Source organism: Coregonus clupeaformis, chromosome 13, assembly GCF_020615455.1.
Source record: "Coregonus clupeaformis isolate EN_2021a chromosome 13, ASM2061545v1, whole genome shotgun sequence".
Classification (NCBI taxonomy): domain Eukaryota; kingdom Metazoa; phylum Chordata; class Actinopteri; order Salmoniformes; family Salmonidae; genus Coregonus; species Coregonus clupeaformis.
The window spans coordinates 9619586-9640558 of NC_059204.1; the positions used below are offsets into that span (position 1 = coordinate 9619586).

Sequence of the window (20973 nt, forward strand, 5' to 3'; positions counted from 1 at the left end):
TGTTGCGATGGTATCATACAATAGGTTAAAGTGCCCAGTCTACGTTTAGTATTTTCTTCTAGTGGAGGAAGCTAACAGTGGTTACCACAGTAACAGGCAGAGCGAAACACAACATGCATGAAAATATCTTTAAAAATGTATGAGTCATAATTTATTAATCTGGTTGTCAAACCAGTAGCATCAGACCATCATAAAGAGAACAAGTTCCTGGTGAGAAGGTGGAGGGTAGTCTGTAGGTCAGTGGGTGAGGCAGGGTTGTTCACTCGGAAACAGGCTTAACCTGGTCTCTTAGTAATGGAGGAGGGGGGTAGTGGAGGGGGGGTTACTGGCAGCCTTCAGCCCTCTCCAGCCCTCTTGCCCTTGAGAAGGTGCTGGAGACAGTGATGGTAGTAATGGGCTTTTATGAAGGAGATGTGGGGGAGGGGAGAACATAATTTGTCTACATTGTGTTGCCTCAGAAGTGTAATGATTTACTCATTATTCACATCATATTGTGAGGGGTATGAAGAGACTAATATAAGGAAAATCACTTCACAATTCGTCAATTGACTCATTTGTTGGGAATCACAAATAAAGTATATTGAAAATATATCCAAGTAAAGCTAGGTAGGCTGTTATGAACAACAGATTAACTCCTGCTGCTCACTTTAACCCGAGGCTCAGTGCCTTCACTAATACAGTAGAGGAGAAATCAGAGAGCTGTACACCACGGAGCCTGTAACATGTAAGATATGGAAAAACCGTCCTTTCCTTCCAGCTATGCAGCATTGGGAAGACTTTTCAACATCCATGGATGTTCGTTGTCTGTCGGTGCTCAGTGGGTGAGAGAGCTGGTTACAGTAAATGGAAAGGTGTGGGGGGGGGCTTTTTACATCAGCAGTTGTCACAAAGTGCCTATACAGAAACCCAGCCTAAAATCCCAAAGAGCAAGCAAAGCAGTGTCAGTAAGAGCCAGGAGAGGTGACAATAACTGGAGAGAGAGAAGAGAGAGAGGGAGGGGTTGTCCAGACTGTTTTCACAGTTCTGTTACAGATTTATTGGTCATTCTGTTACCGATTTGGTAACAGAATGACGCGTTTTAATCACTTAATAAATCATAAACCAAACAGTTATCAGTAAAAACACTATAACTAATTGGTAGATCTGCCTTTACTTGTTAGAAAGCAGGAGGTAAGCTTCTCATATGGTGTTGAGTAAAGCTTAACCATGTATTAGATCGTAGGTAGGTAGTTAGCTGTAGTTAGGTATTGTATTTATTATAGGTTAGTATTGTTGTTATTGTAGGTTTCCGTAGGTAATTGTAGGTTAGTATCGAAGCACGAGGCTAGCTAGCTAGCGGGTAGCTACTGGTATCGATTAGCAACGCTGGAGAGCTGTTTCCAATGTTAATGTAGTCCTAGCCAACGTTTAATTTTTGCTGCGTTATGCGTTATGAAAGGAACTAGACACGGACTTGAATTATCTGTTTAGTGTGCTAACACACTCTTGGCAGTTTGTTGTAACCAAGTATTGATGCTAAATTGTGTGTTAATGGATGCTAGCTTGCAAGTTAGCTACGGCGTCATAGCTAGGCATCGTGGGTTGTTGTGGGTAGTTACTGTGTCTTGGCAGTGCCGGCTGTAGCACGAAGCGTGCTACCTAGCCGTTTTTTCGAACAGAGTCAGAGTCAACACAATAGCCATTGTGTGCCGGGTGTAGCACGAAGCTAGCTAGCTAGCCGTTCTTCAAACAAAGTCAACACAGTGGCCATTGCTAGCTACCCAACACGACTAGCTAACTGTACGGTAGTAGCTAAATACAATATACTTGTCCTAGCTAGCCAACGTCTAATCATTGCTGCGTCATGAAAGGAACTTGACACAGACACGAATGATCTGTTTAGTGTGTTATCACACTATTGCTGGTTTGTTGTGACCAAGTGTTGGTGCTATACGGTGTGTTATTGTTATTGGATGCTAGCTTGCTAGTTAGCTATGGTGTCATAGTTGAATAAAGTGGGTTGAGTCTATTCCTTTAAACATTGAACCGCTGTGGTTCACAACAATTCTGATTTCTAAAGGTGGAAGTTGGGAGAGTTTTTGTTCGGGTGGTTCAGTGAAACAATTTTAGTTTCTGAGGTAGAAGTTTTTGGTGAGGGAGGCCCTGCTCTCTCTGCTCCCAGATGCTTAGCTCATTTCATTCCGATCTCCTCTGCATTTTTGTAGCCATTTGCTACAGCCTGTCAACTATGCCTCTGCCTATCCCTGTTCTCTCCTCTCTGCACAGGCTACACAAACGCACCACACCGCGTGGCTGCTGCCTCTCTAACCTGGTGGTCCCTGCACGCACCACCCACGTGGAGTTCCAGGTCGCAGGCAGCCTCTGGAACTGCCGTTCTGCTGCCAACAAAGCTGACTTCATCCCAGCCTATGCCAACCTCCAGTCCCTCGACTTCCTGGCGCTGACGGAAACATGGATCACCACTGAAAACACTGCTACTCCTACTGCTCTCTCCTCGTCTGACCATGTGTTCTCGCATACCCCGAGAGCATCTGGTCAGAGGGGTGGTGGTACAGGAATCCTCATCTCTCCCAAGTGGACATTCTCAATTTTTCCCCTAACCCATCTGTCTATCTCCTCATTTGAATTCCATGCTGTCACAGTCACTAGCCCATTTAAGCTTAATATCCTTGTCATCTATCGCCCTCCAGGTTCCCTTGGAGAGTTCATCAATGAGCTTGACGCCTTGATAAGTTCCTTCCCTGAGGATGGCTCACCCCTCACAGTTTTGGGGGATTTCAACCTCCCTATGTCCACATTTGACTCATTTCTCTCTGCCTCCTTCTTTCCACTCCTCTCCTCTTTTGACCTCACCCTCTCACCGTCCCCCCTACTCACAAGGCAGGCAATACGCTTGACCTCATCTTCACTAGATGCTGCTCCTCTACTAATCTCACTGCAACTCCCCTCCATGTCTCCGACCACTACTTTGTTTCCTTTTCTCTCTCGCTCTCCTCCCACACTACTCACTCTGCCCCTACACAGATGGTAATGCGCCGCCGCAACCTTCGCTCTCTCTCTCCCACTACTCTCTCCTCTTCCATCCTATCATCTCTTCCCTCTGCTCAATCCTTCTCCCTCCAATCTCCTGATTCTGCCTCCTCAACCCTCCTCTCCTCCCTTTCTGCATCCTTTGACTCTCTGTGTCCCCTATCCTCCCGGCCGGCTCGGTCCTCCCCTCCAGCTCCGTGGCTTGATGACTCATTGCGAGCTCACAGAACAGAGCTCCGGGCAGCGGAGCGGAAATGGAAGAAAACTAAACTCCCTGCCGACCTGGCATCTTTTCACTCCCTCCTCTCTACATTTTCTTCATCTGTTTCTGCTGCTAAGGCCACCTTCTACCACTCTAAATTCCAAGCATCTGCCTCTAACCCTAGGAAGCTCTTTGCCACATTTTCCTCCCTCCTGAATCCTCCTCCCCCTCCTCTCTCTCTGTGGATGACTTCGTCAACCACTTTGAAAAGAAGGTTGACGACATCCGATCCTCGTTTGTTAAGTCTAATGACACTGCTGGTCCTGCTCACACTGCCCTACCCTATGCTTTGACTTCTTTCTCCCCTCTCTCTCCAGATAAAATCCTGCGACTTGTGACTGCAGGCCGCCCAACAACCTGCCCGCTTGACCCCATCCCCTCCTCCCTTCTCCAGACCATCTCCGGTGACCTTCTCCCCTACCTCACCTCGCTGATCAACTCATCCTTGACCGCTGGCCATGTCCCTTCCGTCTTCAAGAGAGCGAGAGTTGCTCCCCTTCTCAAAAAACCAACACTCGACCCCACTGATGTCAACAACTACAGACCAGTATCCCTTCTTTCTTTTCTTTCCAAAACTATTGAGCGTGCCGTCTTTAGCCAACTCTCTTGCTATCTCTCTCAGAATGACCTTCTTGATCCAAACCAATCAGGTTTCAGGACTGGTCATTCAACTGAGACTGCTCTTCTCTGTGTCACGGAGACTCTCCGCACTGCTAAAGCTAACTCTCTCTCCTCTGCTCTTGTCCTTCTAGACCTGTCTGCTGCCTTTGATACTGTGAACCATCAGATCCTCCTCTCCACCCTCTCCGAGCTGGGCATCTCCGGCGCGGCTCACTCCTGGATTGCGTCCTACCTGACCGGTCGCTCCTACCAAGTGGCGTGGCGAGAAGCTGTCTCCGCACCACGTGCTCTCACCACTGGTGTCCCCCAGGGCTCAGTTCTAGGCCCTCTCCTTTTCTCCCTATACACCAAGTCACTTGGCTCTGTCATATCCTCACATGGCCTTTCATATCATTGCTACGCTGACGATACACAACTAATCTTCTCCTTTCCCCCTTCTGATAACCAGGTGGCGAATCGCATCTCTGCATGTCTGGCAGACATATCAGTATGGATGACGGATCACCACCTCAAGCTGAACCCTGGCAAGACGGAGCTGCTCTTCCTCCCGGGGAAGGACTGCCCGTTCCATGATCTCGCCATCACGGTTGACAACTCCGCTGTGTCCTCCTCCCAGAGTGCGAAGAGCCTAGGCGTGACCCTGGACAACACCCTGTCGTTCTCCGCCAACATCAAGGCGGTGACCCGCTCCTGCAGGTTCATGCTCTACAACATTCGGAGAGTACGACCCTGCCTTACACAGGAAGCGGCACAGGTCCTAATCCAGGCACTTGTCATCTCCCGTCTGGACTACTGCAACTCGCTGTTGGCTGGCCTCCCTGCCTGTGCCATTAAACCCCTACAACTCATCCAGAATGCCGCAGCCCGTCTGGTGTTCAACCTTCCCAAGTTCTCTCACGTCACCCCCCTCCTCCGCACACTCCACTGGCTTCCAGTTGAAGCTCGCATCCGCTACAAGACCATGGTGCTTGCCTATGGAGCAGTGAGGGGAACGGCACCTCTGTACCTTCAGGCTCCATAGGCAAGCACCATGGTCTTGTAGCGGATGCGAGCTCTTTAAGGAATACCTGGGATAGGATAAAGTAATCCTTCTAACCCCCCAAATTGTAAAGTGGTTATCCCACTGGCTATAGGGTGAACGCACCAATTTGTGAGTCGCTCTGGCTAAGAGCGTCTGCTAAATGACGTTAATGTGCCCTTGAGCAAGGCACTTAACCCTAATTGCTCCTGTAAGTCGCTCTGGATAAGAGCGTCTACTAAATGACTAAAATGTAAATGTAAATGTTAAAGATATGTGGGTTTTTGGTAACAGAATGACAAGACACTAGGCAATGTTTCTTAAACTTACAGAAGGCAAATCATTTCAGAAAAACTAAATAGAAATGTTGATATAAGTTGGCAGGGGTATTCAACATTATTGTGTTTTGATGTATTTATAAACTCTTGTAAGACTTTTCTGGTCGATGTCACTACTGTAAGTCGCGCTGGATAAGAGCGTCTGCTAAATGACTAAAATGTAAAATGTAGATGTTTTCTAAGACCCCTTTTCCATCTGTTTGACCGGAAATCAAAGCCTTTGCTTATTCCACATTTTTGGAATGGAAAATGGTTGAGAAATGTATATATGTTTTCATTTCTAAAAAGTATAGACTCTTAGCTGTCATTTGACATTAAATGTGATGTGCTCCTATGAACAGGTTAAGCCCTCCGGAAAGGTGTAGTAGCTAGGCAGCTTGGCGGTGAGGGTAACTACAGAGAGGAGAGAATGGGAGACAGAAATAAGAGTTGATCTCGTGTTATGTGTTGTAGCGGTCTGAAGCCAGTGGCATCTGCCTGTTGTAGCGGTCTGAAGCCAGTGGCATCTGCCTGTTGTAGCGGTCTGAAGCCAGTGGCATCTGCCTGTCTGGTGGTTCAGCTTAAGCCTTTATGGTTATTTCAGCTCTCTCCTTGCTCCTCTCACTGGCTGGGCTGCTCAATATGATTGCTCTGCTTACTGTTGATATAGCTCTGAATCAATCAAAAAATCAATCAAAGCCATGTGCAAGATGGAAATCAAAATTGAAAAGACCAGCATTCTCTTTGTGCTATCTTGCATATTTCAGGATTGACATTAAAAAGACAAAATGTTTAGAAAACTTAACTTGAATTCTGAATAGCAAAAATCTGATTGTCTCATGTTGCATCTTGAAATACTTTGTTGCATCCTGCGCTACTCTGACACCTGCAATACTCGGCCCCTAAAGCTGTTACTGCACACCCAAAGCGTTGTTCCACTGCTACAAACACAGCATAACCATCCATTAAGAAAGCAGATGGAATCCGGATAGTTTATAGAAAATGTTTGTTTATAGACTCCAGATCTAGCCGATTAAAACGCTGATAATAATAATAATAATAATAATAATAATAATAAGTAACCTTATCAATGTCTCTCTAAATGAATTACTGCGTATCGATCAATATTTACTCGAGGTTGATACGAAATTGTCATCATAATGCTGTTTGTGATGTGCTGTTGTAGTTGGCCGGAAGGATAAGCCTATTTCCCTGTGGGAACTGTCACCGACTCCACTCTGGACTTAAAGACCCGCGCTTCTAACGCAACTGGATGTGCGTAGCGTCTGTGATTTACTCCGAATACATAGAAATGAACATATCCGTGACTGCACTGTGCATTCTCTAATATCTGAACATCTCGATAATGCCACACCACTGACAAACTATAGTATATGCTAATGCAAGACAGCCATTCATTCTATTCTATTCTCTTATCTGAGAAAGAGACTGCAGGCCTACAGTAATTAGTATTGACCAAATGTTTTTTAATTTCAAGCATGTGACAAGTCAGTAACACACCGTTGTCCCTAAAAAGCCATGCACCACACCCCCAAAACGGTGTCCCAAATTAGAACAATTCCGATGATAGCCTACATACCCTGGTGGAACACCGGTTCGCATTCTATAGCCTACATTTTATTTAAAGCGATATATGCATTCATTAAATATGGATAGATACCTTCAGTTGCATAGTTGTGGTCCCGGAGGAAGCTGTTGTTGATTTTGCGGGTGTCGATTTCTTCATCCATTTGTGACGCTTTTATTTTGTAAGCCAGAAACAGAGAAACAAGTATCCATGGTCCTGAAACATCGCTTCAGCACAGGGTCGGCGCGAGCTGCGCACTGTTCGTCATGATTCAACCCTTCCCAGAAATAAGAACGTGAAAAAGAGGCAGAAACCTCACAGTTCGTATCAATGTGATAGGAGGAAAATACTTGTCCTTTTCGAGACGTTGGATGTCAGGCACGACGGGGCTCAGATTAAAAGTGTGAGAAAACGAACTATAAAACCAACAGCAATATAATATCTGCGCATTTTCCTCTCAATTACCAGAGGCGCAATAAATCAGTCCAGAAATCAGTGCAGGCAGAGCAGGGTGTGTGAGCAGGTTGTTATAGCATGGTGTGTGAGCAAGTTGTTATAGCAGGGTGTGTGTGCAGGTCCTTATTTTGCCTCAGTCCGCTTGCATAGCAGGGTCTGTTTCCTCTTGTCGTGTAGGATCACCCCGTTTCGCGGAGACGTGTGACTTTGCCGCCAAACCGCACCGGGTGCTCCACTGCTGCCTGCTGTTGCAACTGCTCCATTCGCGCATTGCGTTATTGGCTCCTCCCCGACAGGTTACCTCTGTCGACCTGCGTCAGCATCACAGTGATATGTGCGAACATGCGGGGACAGCGCGCACGGATGCACCGTTCATATCAGGGGGACATGGTGGTCAAACTTCAACAGATTCGCTCAATTTGATCTCCACAAACATCAAAATAAAAACGATAGCCTCCTAATAATCCTTTCTGATAATTGTTGCCCCAAAAAGTGTTTGTTTGTGTGTGTGTGTGTGTGTGTGTGTGTGTGTGTGTGTGTGTGTGTGTGTGTGTGTGTTTGCTCATGTGTGTTCTCACAAACCCAATTTCCAATTACATTTCCCCTGGTTGGATTTGGGCATGGTGGTGGTGGTGGTGGGTGTCTGTCTGAGATGTTCCCCTGCCAATCCTGCCCCTACATGTTGAAACATTCTGCTATGGCACAGGTTTTTTAACAGCCCACTGCCCTTCAGCTAGGTCTGAATAAATCACAGCCATTATCTACATCCCCCAATAATAAGGGTTACTGATGCATGCAATGAATAGAAGTTCCATCCACCCCACCACCTGTGACCAGTTGAATATTCCCAATCTGATTGTCCCCTCACCATGACAAACCTATACCCTCAACCCCTAATCCTTTTAGGAGATAGTCCTCACCAGCCCCTGAATCATCTGCATAAACATTCACTCTAAATGGTATAGAATCTGTCTTTGCCTTCATGGTGGGCTTAACAAACTATTATGATCATTCTATTTGGGCTCTGGAGCGTATAAGCAATGGGAAGAGGGAATTAAAAAGGCATTGATTTTTCTTCAGAATCACCACTCTGGGATGTGCTCTATTAGTGGGAGACTGAGAGACTGGGAGACTGGGAGACTGCATTAAGAGAAGCCTTCTGATGTATGACATTAACAGGCAGAGCTCATTGCTGTCCTGGGGAAGCATGAAGGAATGGCCGTACTGTAGGGCTGTAAAACAAATTGCTCTTTACTGTGTCTTCTGACAGACAGACACACAGCAGCGTGCATAAACACAAGCTCTGACACACACAGGTCTAAGGGGCTTGCAGAGAGACCATTTTATTCTGCAATGATACTGTAGGGGGTGGAAACAGCCTTGAGGGGGCCCAGACTGAGATCAATAATCTGACTGATTTAATTAAACCTTCAGCTTCCAGGACACAAACTGAAACCTCTATCTGTGTGTGTGTGTGTGTGTGTGTGTGTGTGTATAAATATATTTTGCATATATTTTTTTACCGATATTGCAATATTGTTTTAGCGCTAGTTGGCTGTAACTCCAGTATTTGTCCTTCATAGCTTGTTCTCCTCTTCTGTTTAAATAGGGAGCTAATTTGTTTCATGTTCATGACTGATCAAAACTTGTTTTTCTCATGGCTCTCTCTTGTCCCTCTGCAGCAGACATATGGTGAGCAATATGTTTGGAACATCGAATCACAATAAAATCACAGTATCGAATCATAATACATATAGAATTGCAATACATATAGAATCGTGATAGAATCACAATTCATATCGTATCGGCACCTAAGTATAGTGATAATATCGTATCGTGAGGTCCCTGGCAATTCCCAGGACAAATACTGGAGTGTGTGTGTGTGTGTGTGTTTGTGTGCATGCGCGTGTTTGTGTGTGTGTGTGTGTACACACACCTAAGTGTGATCTCAGAATCATCATTATATCAGTCATTGGAGTGTATAATGCAGAGTATTCCAGCACATTACATTCTGTTACAATGAGACACCTGCTTCAAGCACTGAGCATCAGAAACACCCAGACAGTAATGGCCTTATTTTATCACACAATCTCTCTTGTAGATGCCGTCATAATTACATGGCCTCGGGGGGGATGGAGCCTGATGAGAACACACGGGGTTGTCCTCCACAGGGAACATGCATGGCCAGGGTCTGCCTCCAAATTGTCTCAGTTGTTCAACCTGCCCCCTGTGCACTCCTGGCTCCTGCTACAGTGGCTATGGGGAATAATCCCGGTGTGTCGCGTTTCCTCTCTCCCATCCCCCCTTCTCTCTCTCCATCTCTCCATAGCCTGGCCCTCCTCCATCCAAACCGAGCCCAGAGCCACCACCCCAGTCAGTGTGCTCTGCTCACCCAGGGTCCACAGCTCCACAGGCCTAGCTGTGCACTGCTATGCTTACTAACCATCCATCCTGCTCTTAAGAAAAAGACTGGGCTAATACAGTAGTACAGGGTTATTCGTCTGTCCACATAGGACTCTGACCTGGGATCAGCTAACAGAGTCACTGTATTGTATAGAACAATGTGTTACAACAAGACATGACTGACTGCAGAACTGTCACAACTGCCCTCCTAAATAACTGGGAAACACGACTGTTTAGTGTACACTGTTAGTAAAAAAAAGTGCTATCTAGAACTTTAAATGGTTCTCTGGCTGTCCCCATAGGATAAGTCTTTGAATAACCTTTTTTGGTTCCAGGTAGAACCCTTTTGTGTTCCATGTAGAACCCTTTCAACAGAGGGTTCTACATGAAACCCAAACAGGTTCTAACTGGAACCAAAAAGGGTTCTGCCTGGAACCAAAAAGGGTTCTTCCTGGAACCAAAAAGGGTTCTCCTATGGGGACAGCCAAAGAACCCTCCTGGAACCCTTTTTCTAAGAGTGTAGTTCCTCAGATGCAGGCAAAGACCTGTTCTGAAGAAAATAAAATGCTAAACGTAGAGAATGATTATAAGGGTATTGTTGGCAATGTATTCTCTTCAGGTGGTGAGGTCTCAGAGGTTGTCTGTTTTAATAGCAGACTGAATTATCTACGAGAGGGGAATGATTTCGAAAATCAGTTCTGCCGAGCCCCTGTCGACTGAGACGCCTCAATATGCTCCACAAACTGCTTTTAGGAAGAGAGCCAACTCATCTATTTTAGTCAGGAGGGGGTTAGGACCGGAGCTGCAAGGTAGAGACACATAGAATAAAGGAATGGGAACATGGGAAGAAGCGGGTGAGAGAGGGTGGAGGAGGAAGAGATACATGCTGAGCAAAATATATTGCCTGGCTTCCCAAACTCCTTGCTACGGCCAAACGCTACGCCGCCGCCCACAGACGTTAGTTTCTTCTCCGCAATGAGTCTGGATCTGATCTGTCCCAGAAACCCATGGGTTGGGCCATTTTTGAAAATACATAATTGGCTTTGATACTCTGGTTAAAGATTATCCAATCGCTGATTACTTTGTTTTGTACAACACCCCTCATTTTGACGTCAGCACAAACAACTTGAATGATGGCAGTGTCAGACTGAAGTATGTAGTGAATGATAGAGCATTGGAATAATTCAGTTTGAGTCATCAGGCAACAAAATATAGGTCACAGAATAGAAAATGGATTCAGTGAGAATTTTCCAGAATAATCTCTCTCTCACTTTCTCTCTCATTGTTTTTGTCCTGGGCTGGGATCCATAAAAACACCACCAATTACATTCTAGAATCACATAAAACATACAATAACATGGTATTGGTTTGATATGGCTGTCAAACACAGTTTTGTGTGGGCCAACTGTACATGTTGGATATTAAATCAAGAAGATAAAATGTAAAATAATTCTGACATTATTTATGACCATGCCAAGTCATAATAATACCAGCATGCATTTCAGATGTATGGCTTAAAGGATTTGTCTTTTCCCTATAGCCTATTCCTGTATAGTGGGTTCGTGTGACATTTCATTTTTATTGTATTTATTATTTATTTTACCAGGTGAGTTGACTGAGAATACATTGTCATTAAAGTAAAGACCTAGGGAAATAACTGTCCGCGTGACAGAGGCCGTATATCTGTGATTCATCCAGGCCAGATCAGAGGATGACAGAGTGACCTGTCCCACTGTCCTCACTCGCTCTTTAATCTCTGCTTCTCTCGCCAGACGTGACATTCATCCTCAATACATTTGACTCATTGACAGATGTCACATCCGCCCAGCATGACCAGTCCATTTCTTCACCATCATATCCTACCCTTTGTTCTATTGATTTCTTATTCCAGGCGAGTCAGAAATCAAAGTTCCAAAGCCTTAGAACCCCCCCACCCCACCCCCCGTTTTTGATCATTCTCTGACTAAATGAGCCCTCTCTGTGAAATAACCATTATGACAAGGACTGGCAGTAGACCAGATACTGCCAGAGACTGTTGTCTATAAATTGGCCAGGAAGACTTGATACACTGCATTTGATCTCTAATGGAAAAAAAAAACATTTTCTGTTTCTCAAATCAATACATGTAAGATGGGCCTACTGATGGTCTTGTGTGGTGAGGTGAATATATTTTATGTGACATCTAATTCAACCTGTCTTGCAAAGACATTGAATATTCCTATACTGTCCAGGGCTGTGTCTGAAATCATACCACATGAACAGCACATATGACAGTGCTGGTGAACCTGTGACAGTGATGTATATCACCTGTGAGCAGGATTCGGGGGGACCCAGGAGGACTAGTTAGTAAAAGACTTGGAGCAAGCTAGGCACAGGTAGCTCCCTAGATACCCAGCAGACACTGTGGCTCCCCTCCAACTGCAGCACAGAACACTGAACACTGAACACAGAAGCTCCCAAATAGAATATGTACACAATACATAATGTCTGAGGAGCCCAGCGCAGTTTTACTGACAGCTAGACGGCAACACACTCCGTAATTAAAAGGGCAACACACTCCGTATTTTAAAAGGGCAAAACACTCCGTAATCTCTGTTGCCTGCAGGTACAACTACTCTCTCCATTTGCCTTAGAGGGTGTGCTGTGTCTGAACCCAAACAGAACAGGGTTTAATCTCTCCCATTCTGTCATTCCCTCTTACAACATGATTCTATTCAACAGAGAACAGCGTCAGGCTTAGCTGTCTAAATATTCAATCAGGATCCCTACAGAAGCTTACAGAGGGAAATGATGGTGTTACCGTGCAGAATAGAGGTGTTCTCATTACTAAGTCCTTGGGAACTCCAGCATTATGATAGGCACATGCTTGAGATTTTTGAGAGTGTTGGATCAAATTATGATAGAAATCTCCAATGCAGTGGTTGTATGCCCACTTTTGTGCCTCTGCGAGAGCAAGAAAGAGAGCGAGAGAGAGCGAGAGAGAGCGAGAGAGAGAGAGAGATAGAGTGATAGAGGGATAAAGAGAGAGATAGAGGGATAGAGAAAGAGAGAGTGGGGGATAGAGAGAGAGATAGACAGTGGTGTAAAGTACTTAAGTAAAAATACTTTAAAGTACTACTTAAGTAGTTTTTTTGGGTAGCTGTACTTTACTTTATTATTTATATTTTTGACTACTTTTACTTTTACTTCACTACATTCCTAAAGAAAAATTGTACTTTTTACCCCATACATTTTCCCTGACAACCCAAAGTACTTGTTACATTTTGCTCTGATTTGTCATCCTAAGGGTCCCAGAGATAAAATGTAGCATAGCTTTGTTTGATAAAATCAATTTTTATTTTCAAATGTAGGTACTGGGTTCTACAGTTTGAACCCCATGCTGTCTCTGGCTCCACACCCACCCCGACCGGCCATCTAGATGTGTGAAAGTTAGTGTATAAGCTAATGATCCATCATGTATGACATTCCTGGGAGTGTGTAAACTTACATTCTGTATTACCATATCATTTTTGTATGTTCTTTATAGTTATGTACTTGAAAATGTATAAATTGACCAATTCGGCACATTTGGGCAGACTTGATACAAAATAGTCCAGTATTGCAATGCTTCACTGGATCAATCTGAAACTTTGCATACACACTGCTGCCATCTAGTGGCCATAATCTAAATTGCGCCTAAACTGCAATATTATATTGTGGCCTTTCTCTTGCATTTCAAAGATGACAAAACAAAATGTGTTGTTTGTATTATTGTTTACCAGATCTAATGTGTTATATTCTCCTACATTAATTTCAAATTTCCACAAACTTCAAAGTGTTTCCTTTCAAATGGTATCAAGAATATGCATATCCTTGTTTCAGGTCCTGAGCTACAGGCAGTTAGATTTGGGAATGTCATTTTAGGCGAAAAAAGGGTCCGATCCTTAAGAGGTTAAGTATATTTAAAACTTTAGACTTTTACTCAAGTAGTATTTTACTGGGTGACTTTCACTTTTACTTGAATAACTTTCTAATAGAGAGAGAGAGAGAGAGAGAGAGAGAGAGAGAGAGAGAGAGAGAGGCAACAGTAACACTAATAATAATAATTTATTAAACTATATCACTTTTCATAATAGAAATCTAAAAACACTTAATAAGCAAAAAACGAACAAACAAGCAATATATTATGACAGGGTCAACCAATAGAGGCCAAGTCTTTGAACGTTGCATCCTCTGCAGATAGGTTCATGGATTGAGTGGAGGGAGCTGGTCAGAGGATGGTAGATGATGGTAATGGAGTCGGCTGATGATCTTGTAGAGGGCAAGTCTTACAGCTACTGGACTTCTCCTCTTCCACTCTGTGTAGTACCCACTTGGTAATGCCCCGGCAGCTCTGGGAACCAGACAGCTCACCACACAAAGTTCAGAATAGACAGCCTCTGTCTGCCTGGTCAGTCTGTCTGCCTGGTCTGTCTGTCTGCCTGGTCTGTCTGGTCTGTATGTCTGCCTGGTCTGTATGTCTGCCTGGTCTGTCTGTCTGCTTGGTCTGTCTGTCTGCCTGGTCTGTCTGTCTGCCTGGTCTGTTTGTCTGCCTGGTCTGTCTGTCTGCCTGGTCTGTCTGTCTGCCTGGTCTGTCTGTCTTCCTGGTCTGCCTGGTCTGTCTGTCTGCCTGGTCTGTATGTCTGCCTGGTCTGTCTGCTTGGTCTGTCTGCTTGGTCTGTCTGCCTGTCTGTCTGCTTGGTCTGTCTGTCTGCTTGGTCTGTCTGCCTGCCTGGTCTGTCTGCCTGCCTGGTCTGTCTGTCTGTCTGCCTGTCTGCCTGGTCTGTCTGCCTGCCTAGTCTGTCTGCCTGGTCTGCCTGGTCTGTCTGCCTGGTCTGCCTGGTCTGTCTGCCTGGTCTGCCTGGTCTGTCTGCCTGGTCTGCCTGGTCTGTTTGTCTGCCTGGTCTGTCTGCCTGCCTGCCTGCCTGGTCTGTATATCTGCCTCCCTATCTGTTTGCCTGGTCTGTCTGCTTGGTCTGTTTGTCTGCCTGGTCTGTCTGCCTGGTCTGTCTGCCTGCCTGGTCTGTCTGCCTGCCTGGTCTGTCTGTCTGCCTGCCTGGTCTGTATATCTGCCTTGTCTGTATGCCTGCCTCCCTATCTGTTTGCCTGGTCTGTCTGCTTGGTCTGTCTGTCTGCCTGGTCTGTTTGTCTGCCTGGTCTGCCTGCCTGCCTGGTCTGTCTGCCTGCCTGGTCTGTCTGCCTGCCTGCCTGCCTGCCTGCCTGCCTGGTCTGTCTGCCTGCCTGGTCTGTCTGTCTGTCTGTCTGTCTGCCTGCCTGGTCTGTATATCTGCCTGGTCTGTATGCCTGCCTCCCTATCTGTTTGCCTAGTCTGCCTGCCTGGTCTGTCTGTCTGTCTGTCTGTCTGCTCTGTCTGCCTGCCTGCCTGGTCTGTCTGCTTGCCTGGTCTGTCTGCCTGCCTGCCTGGTCTGTCTGCCTGCCTGCCTGCCTGCCTGCAGGCCTGGTTCAGCTTTCTGCACAGGGAGCTTAATACCAGCACCATATGGCCAGTTCACTGCAGGAGCAACACACTCTAAACGGAGACATGTTGTTTTTACCCTGCTACCGCAGACAGGAGAAAGAGCTGGACATTTCCCTGACGGGGGCTAAGGGCATTCTGGGGATCAGGCAGACGGGACCGTGGCTGGGGGTGTCCCGCCTCCCGCTGACTTTGCCTGCGCCCCTATGATCATCCCATCACCATGACAACTGTGTCAGTGCAACACAAGAAGACACAGACACAGCCCCTCATTAAACAAATAAAGGTGCTCTACTCTACTGTCATTGGGAGATGCTTTATATGATCGTCCATGCATTTTCAATAAGGCACAGACAGATATAATATGTAAACAGGTTCATAGTCGAGCAAACAATAATATGTCTTTACTAGCTTTGTAGGACCTTTTTACAGCTCAACGCCACATCAATGAGCTTCGTGCCCTTCAGTGTCAGGTTTAAATTGCATCCAAAGCCTTGAGCTTAACTGGCTGGTCAGATCTCCCAGTTGGAAAAGGGTCGAAATCCCTCAGCTCATTTCACAGCATGACCTGCCTTTCATTCTCATTCACTACAGCCAATTGGATGCAATTATGTGGGTTGGACTCATTGTATACACAGTGAATGATTATTATTGAGGTTCTTACAGGGACATCTTTATCAACGAAACCCCCCCACCTAATACACACATGCAGGAAGGCAGGTAAGCAAGCACGCACGCACACACGCACACACGCACACACACAGAAATCACAATCCTCTCATCCAGGGCGAGGGCCCATGGGGAGAAGTCAAGCAGATATCATAGCTTATCCTTTAACGTTGTCTTTTGTTGTCAAACACAGCTGTTTCATATGACCTGTCTGTGTGAGGCTGCTGTAAAGAACATACTGGAGCCAAGTCTTACCCTACATCACCCCCAACTGGACAGTCTGAGCTATTACACCAGTAATACGGAAATGTAGCTCACTTCCAACCAGTATGGAAATCAGTACATACTCAGTAATTATTATCTCTACCCATAGACCATTTTAATTAGTCAATAACCAAAAGTTACATTCGCATTGAAGGTGAAATTCATTCCATAGAGTGTCTTACAGGGCTGGGAATTGCCAGGGACCTCACGATACGATATTATCACTATACTTAGGTGCCGATACGATATGTATTACAATTCTCACGATTCTATATGTATTGTGATTCGATACTGTGATTTTTATTTGCGATTCGATGTTCCAAACATATTGCTCACCATATGTCTGCTGCAGAGGGACAAGAGAGAGCCATGAGAAAACGAGTTTTGATCAGTCATGGAAATAAAGTTAGCTCACTATTTAAAAAGAAGAGGTGAACAAGCTATGAAGGACAAATACTGGCGTTTTGGTGCAGGTACAGTGATATATCGTCAAAAATAATATCCCGATACGTAAATGAATAGATTTTTCCCCCCAATCAGTAGTGTCTACAAGATATGTGGGGAACCGGATATTTTTTTGTGCAAATGTCAAATAAAATAAATGTCATGTTATTTTACAAAGGGTACATGCCACGCATTGATCCTCTAAATCCAGATGAAACTAAAGATGGGATTTTTTTTCTCTTTGTCAGTATCTGTTTTCAGCTGACAAAGCTGTTACATTTGACAAGGTAAGCAGAACTGGACCCCCCCACACCCCCCTCAACACACACACACACACACACACACACACACACACACACACACACACACACTGTATAAGCATAACAAATGCATACCAATGACCCCAAATAACCCTGAGGAAGTTAGACATTTTAAACCCATTTTAATGGTTTTGTATCATGTAATGGTGAGCTAATGGACCACAAATCATATTCTAGTCTACTATTTTCACCTAGCAGATGCTGGCAGATATTTAAACAGGCGACAAGGCAATTTTCTCTCTCCTATCCATCTCAGCTTGGCAGAGCCAGGAGTTTAAATGAGTGATCAATCATAACATTTGGTCAGAACGTTGAGGCAGCATCTAAAAATGAGGGCAAAACCTGTTTGAATTTCAGAGCATTACGAGAACGGTTTTAAATCAAGGTGTCATACACACACACAGTCCAGCTGACGTTGGTGTGTATTGTGTCGCAGACAGACTATTACCATAATTGGTATATTCTCACAGCAACAGAAGCAGCAGCAGTAGCCTCCATAGAGGGATAGAGAATGAGGCGAAATGACTGGGACTGTTGTTTCTCCCCAGCAACTCTGTCATCTGTGCAGACAGGCTCATTTGACATCAGAGAGAGAGTGGCAGTCAGGCAGGTAGGGCTGTGGTCTCAGAAAGAGAGCGAGAGAGCGAGAGAGAGAGGGAGGGAGGGAGGGAGGGAGGGAGGGAGGGAGGGAGGGAAAGAAAGAGAGAGAGAGAGCAGAGCAGAGCAACAGGCCCAACCCAACTATTACACCCGCCCAAGCACCATCCTGCGACCTAAGAGGTATGTATCAGATGCTCAACATGCTCTGCTCACACTTACCGTGATGGTCCGGGCCTAAACCACACAAAAACAACACTAGACACTATGGAACACAAAGCTGTTACTATCTCCTCCTGGAATATACAAGGTCTGAGGTCATCCGCCTTTGGCCTAAAGAGCAGAAACCCAGACTTCATCAAAGAAATTGGAAATACAGACATTGTCATCCTACAAGAAACATGGTATAAAGGAGATGGACCCACTGGTTGCCCTCTAGGTTACAGAGAGCTGGTAGTCCCATCCACCAAACTACCAGCTGTGAAATAGGGAAGAGACTCAGGGGGGTATGCTAATTTGGTATAGACCAGACCTAACCCACTCCATTAAATTTGTCAAAACAGGAACATTTTACATCTGGCTAGAAATTAATAAGGAAATTATCTCAACTCCTGCAGCTCTGTCGGATGCTGGGTATGTACAGTACATAGTCAATGGTAGGCTTCGAGGGGACTCCAATGGTAGGTAAACATATAGCTCATGTCTTGGCAGTAGTACTGTAGACTTCTTTATCACTGACCTCAACCCAGAGTCTCTTAGAGCGTTCACAGTCAGTACACTGACACCCCTATCAGATCACAGCAATATCACAGTACTTGAACAGAGCAATGCTCAATCATGAGGCACCAAAGCCAAAGAAACTGCATACTATTAAGAAATGCTATAGATGGAAGGAAACTATTAGGCAACAACAAATTCCTTCTAGACAATTTCCTGGACAAAATGTTTCACTGTAATAGTGAAGGTGTAAACTTGGCAGTAGAAAACCTAAACAGTATATTTGACCTCTCAGCTTCCCTATCAAATCTAAGAATTTCAAGCAGACAACCTAAGAAAATTAACAACAATGACAAATGGTTTGATGAAGAATTTAAAAACCTAACAAAGAAATTGAGAAACCTATCCAACCAAAAACATAGAGACCCAGAAAACCTGAGCCTTCACTATGGTGAATCACTAAAACAATACAGAAATACACTACGGAAAAGAAGGAACAGCACGTCAGAAATCAGCTCAATGTAATTAAAGAATCCATAGAATCTAACCACTCTGGGAAAATTGGAAAACTCTAAACAAACAACAACCCAAAGAGTTATCTATCCAAAACGGAGATGTATGGATAAACCACTTCTCCAATCCTTTTGGCCCTATCACAAAGAACAAACAGCAAAAACATATACATGATCAAATACAAATCTTAGAATCAACTATCAAAGACTACCAGAACCCACTGGATTCTCCAATTACATTGAATGAACTACAGGACAAAATACAAACCCTCCAACCCAAAAAGGCCTGTGGGGTTGATGGTATCCTAAATTAAATGATAAAATATACAGACCACAAATTCAAATTGGCTATACTTAAACTCTTTAACATCGTCCTCAACTCTGACATATTCCCCAATATTTGGAACCAAGGACTGATCACCCCAATCCACAAAAGTGGAGACAAACTTGACCCAATAACTACCGTGGGATATGCATCAACAGCAACCTTGGGAAAATCCACTGCATTATCATTACAGCAGACTCGTACATGTTCTCAACGAAAACAATGTACTGAGCAAATGTCAAATTGGCTTTTTACAAAATTACCATACGACAGACCACGTATTCACCCTGCACACCCTAATTGACAAACAAACAAAACAAAACAAAGGCAAAGTCTTCTCATGCTTTGTTGATTTCAAAAAAGCTTTAGACTCAATTTGGCCTACTCATGAGGGTCTGCTCTACAAATTGATGGAAAGTGGTGTTGGGGGGAAAACATACGACATTATAAAATCCATGTACTTCAACAAGTGTGCGGTTAAAATTGGCAAAAAACACACACATTTCTTTCTACAGGGCCGGGGGGTGAGACAGGGATGCAGCTTAAGCCCCGCCCTCTTAAACATATACATCAACAAATTGGCGAGGGAACTAGAACAGTCTGCAGCACCCGGCCTCACACTACTAGAATCTGAAGTCAAATGTCTACTGTTTGCTGATGATCTGGTGCTTCTGTCCCCAACCAAGGAGGGCCTACAGCAGCACCTAGATATTCTGCACAGATTCTGTTAGACCTGGGCCCTGACAGTTAATCTCAGTAAGACAAAAATAATGGTGTTCCAAAAAAGGTCCAGTTGCCAGGACCACGAATACAAATTCCATATAGACTCCGTTGCCCTAGAGCACACAAAAAACTATACATACCTCGGCCTAAACATCAGCACCACAGGTAACTTCCACAAAGCTGTGAACGATCTGAGAGACAAGGCAAGAAGGGCCTTCTATGCCATCAAAGGGAACATAAAATTCGACATACCAATTAGGATCTGGCTAAAAATACTTGAATCAGTTATAGAACCCATTGCCCTTTATGGTTGTGAGGTCTGGGGTCTGCTCACCAACCAGGAATTCACAAAATGCGACAAAAACCAAATTCAGACAACGTAAAAACACCAAATAATGCATGCAGAGCAGAATTAAGCTGATACTCACTAATTATCAAAATCCAGAAAAGAGACATTAAATTCTACCACCACCTAAAAGGAAGCCATTCCCAAACCTTCCATAACAAAGCCATCACCTACAGAGAAATGAGCCTGGAGAAGAGTCCCCTAAGCAAGTTGGTCCTGGGGCTCTGTTCACAAACACAAACAGACCCCACAAAGCCCCAGGACAGCAACACTATTAGACCCAACCAAATCATGAGAAAACAAAAATATAATTACTTGACACATTGGAAAGAATTAACAAAAAAACAGAGCAAACTAGAATGCTATTTGGCGCTAAACAGAGAGTACACAGTGGCAGAATACTTGACCACTATGACTGACCCAAAACTAAGGAAATCTTTGACTATGTACAGACTCAGTGAGCATAGCCTTGCTATTGAGAAAGGCCGGCACATGCAGACCTGGATCTCAAGAGAAGACAGGCTATGTAAACACTGCCCACTGAGGTGGAAACTGAGCTGCACTTCCTAACTTCCTACCAAATGTATGACCATATTAGAGACACATATTTCCCTCAGATTACACAGACCCACAAAGAATTTGAAAACAAATCCAATTTTGATAAACTCCAATATCTATTGGGTGAAATACCACAGTGTGCAATCACAGCAGCAAGATTTGTGACCTGTTGCCACAAGAAAAGGGCAACCCAGTGAAGAACAAACACCATTGTAAATACAACCCATATTTATGTTTATTTATTTTCCCTATTTTCACATCATTACAACACTGTATATATACAGTTGAAGTCGGAAGTTTACATACACC

General features: G+C 44.6%; 1 protein-coding gene across 2 annotated transcripts in view; it reads right to left on the reverse strand.

Annotated features, from left to right (window-relative positions):
* The window catches only part of LOC121579186 (serine/threonine-protein phosphatase 2A 55 kDa regulatory subunit B beta isoform), a 107184-nt gene that overhangs the window by 52121 nt on the left and 34090 nt on the right, over nucleotides 1-20973 (reverse strand). Inside the window, exon 1 of one of the 2 annotated variants that reach the window (XM_041893553.2) lies at nucleotides 6930-7559. The exons of the other annotated variant lie outside the window; for it this stretch is intronic. Within the exon in view, the coding sequence (XP_041749487.1) occupies nucleotides 6930-6999 (70 nt within the window). The 5' untranslated portion in view covers nucleotides 7000-7559. Of the gene's footprint in view, nucleotides 1-6929; nucleotides 7560-20973 lie in introns of those variants that run through there. 2 annotated transcript variants of the gene reach the window in all.